Raw genomic sequence first — 1,277 nt, 5'->3', positions numbered from 1 at the left:
CACTAGATGTTATCTTGACAATGGTAGTTCTATTACACTTTGTACTAAGAATTTATTGAAGTAACTTGGAGTGACAGACATGAATTATCAGCCAGCTACATTGCAAGTTAGCACAATCATAGTAACAAAAGGAATGTCTTGTCTTAATGTTGAAGGGATGTCTGTACCTGATGTTGAAGAAAATAACCAGATTAGACTACCACCTGTATATGCAGTGAAGAAACTTCCTCTTAATCAGAGTCACAGTATTAGAAAGAGTAACATAGAGAAACAGGAGTATCTGAAGAAATTAGAATTTAATCATACTGAAGGAGAAGTAGAGATTATGGTAGGAAGTAAAGTGCTAGAGGCTTCTGAACCTTAGAAAGTAGTACATGCAGAGAAAGTAGGAGATTCGTATGCTGTGAGAACACGTTTAGGATGGGTCATTTGTGGAAGAGTAACGAACACTGCTGAAGAAGTCGCTGTGAATAGTATAAAAGTATCTGGTAATTATTTAGATAAGAAACTAATTGAGTCCTATTACAGAGAATTCGCAGATTCATCATTGAATTCAATAGAACCTAGTGTAGAAGATAGAAAGTGGTTACAATTTGTTGAGTCTGGGTGTAATAAGATGACTAATGGAAAGTATGAGATTCCTTTACCAATGAAAGAGAAACCGATAATAGTTCCTGATAGTGAACCTATGGCGTTTGAAAGACTTCAGCGGTTAAAGCGTAAATTCAAGGATGACGAATATTATAGGCAGTATAATCAGTTTATGATTAACCTACTAGATAAAGGGTATGCCGAAGAGGTTCCGACGTGTGATGTGAAGAACCAACAAGCATGGTACATTCCACACTTTGGGGTACGTCGTCCTACCAAATCAAATAGAGTACGTGTAGTATTTGATTGTGCAGCCCGTGTAGATTACTTGTCCTTGAATGATCTGTTACGACAGGGACCAGGCACAAGTAATCTTCTTTTATGTGTCCTTTTGAGATTTAGACTAGGACTACATGCATATATTGCAGATGTAGAGACTATGTAGTATCAGGTCAAAGTTCCTGAAAGTGATAGATATTATTTGCGTTTCTTGTGGTAGAAGGATGGTCAAATAGGAGATGATATAGTTAGATTAAGAATGACTTCTCATCCATTTGGCGCTTGCTGCTCTCCGAGCTTAACAAATTACGCTCTAAGGCAAACTGCACAAGACTACGGTGGTCAGTTTCATAAATCAGTGAGTGAGATAGTTCTGAACAATTTCTATGTAGATGATCTTTTGGTGT

The 1,277-nt window shown here is 37.2% G+C and overlaps 1 protein-coding gene across 1 annotated transcript; it reads left to right on the top strand.

The window, feature by feature from the left end:
* Positions 1 to 616: 616 nt before the first annotated feature.
* On the top strand, positions 617 to 1,036 carry LOC143033198 (uncharacterized). The gene has a single exon (XM_076198387.1). The coding sequence runs from the start codon at positions 617 to 619 to the stop codon at positions 1,034 to 1,036; it is 420 nt and encodes a 139-aa protein (XP_076054502.1).
* Positions 1,037 to 1,277: the final 241 nt, after the last annotated feature.

Source organism: Oratosquilla oratoria, chromosome 15 (assembly GCF_046742065.1).
Source record: "Oratosquilla oratoria isolate Oo_2021 chromosome 15, ASM4674206v1, whole genome shotgun sequence".
Classification (NCBI taxonomy): Eukaryota; Metazoa; Arthropoda; class Malacostraca; order Stomatopoda; family Squillidae; genus Oratosquilla; species Oratosquilla oratoria.
Note: the sequence above shows the minus strand (reverse complement) of the source record. Positions and strands in the feature narration are given on the sequence as shown.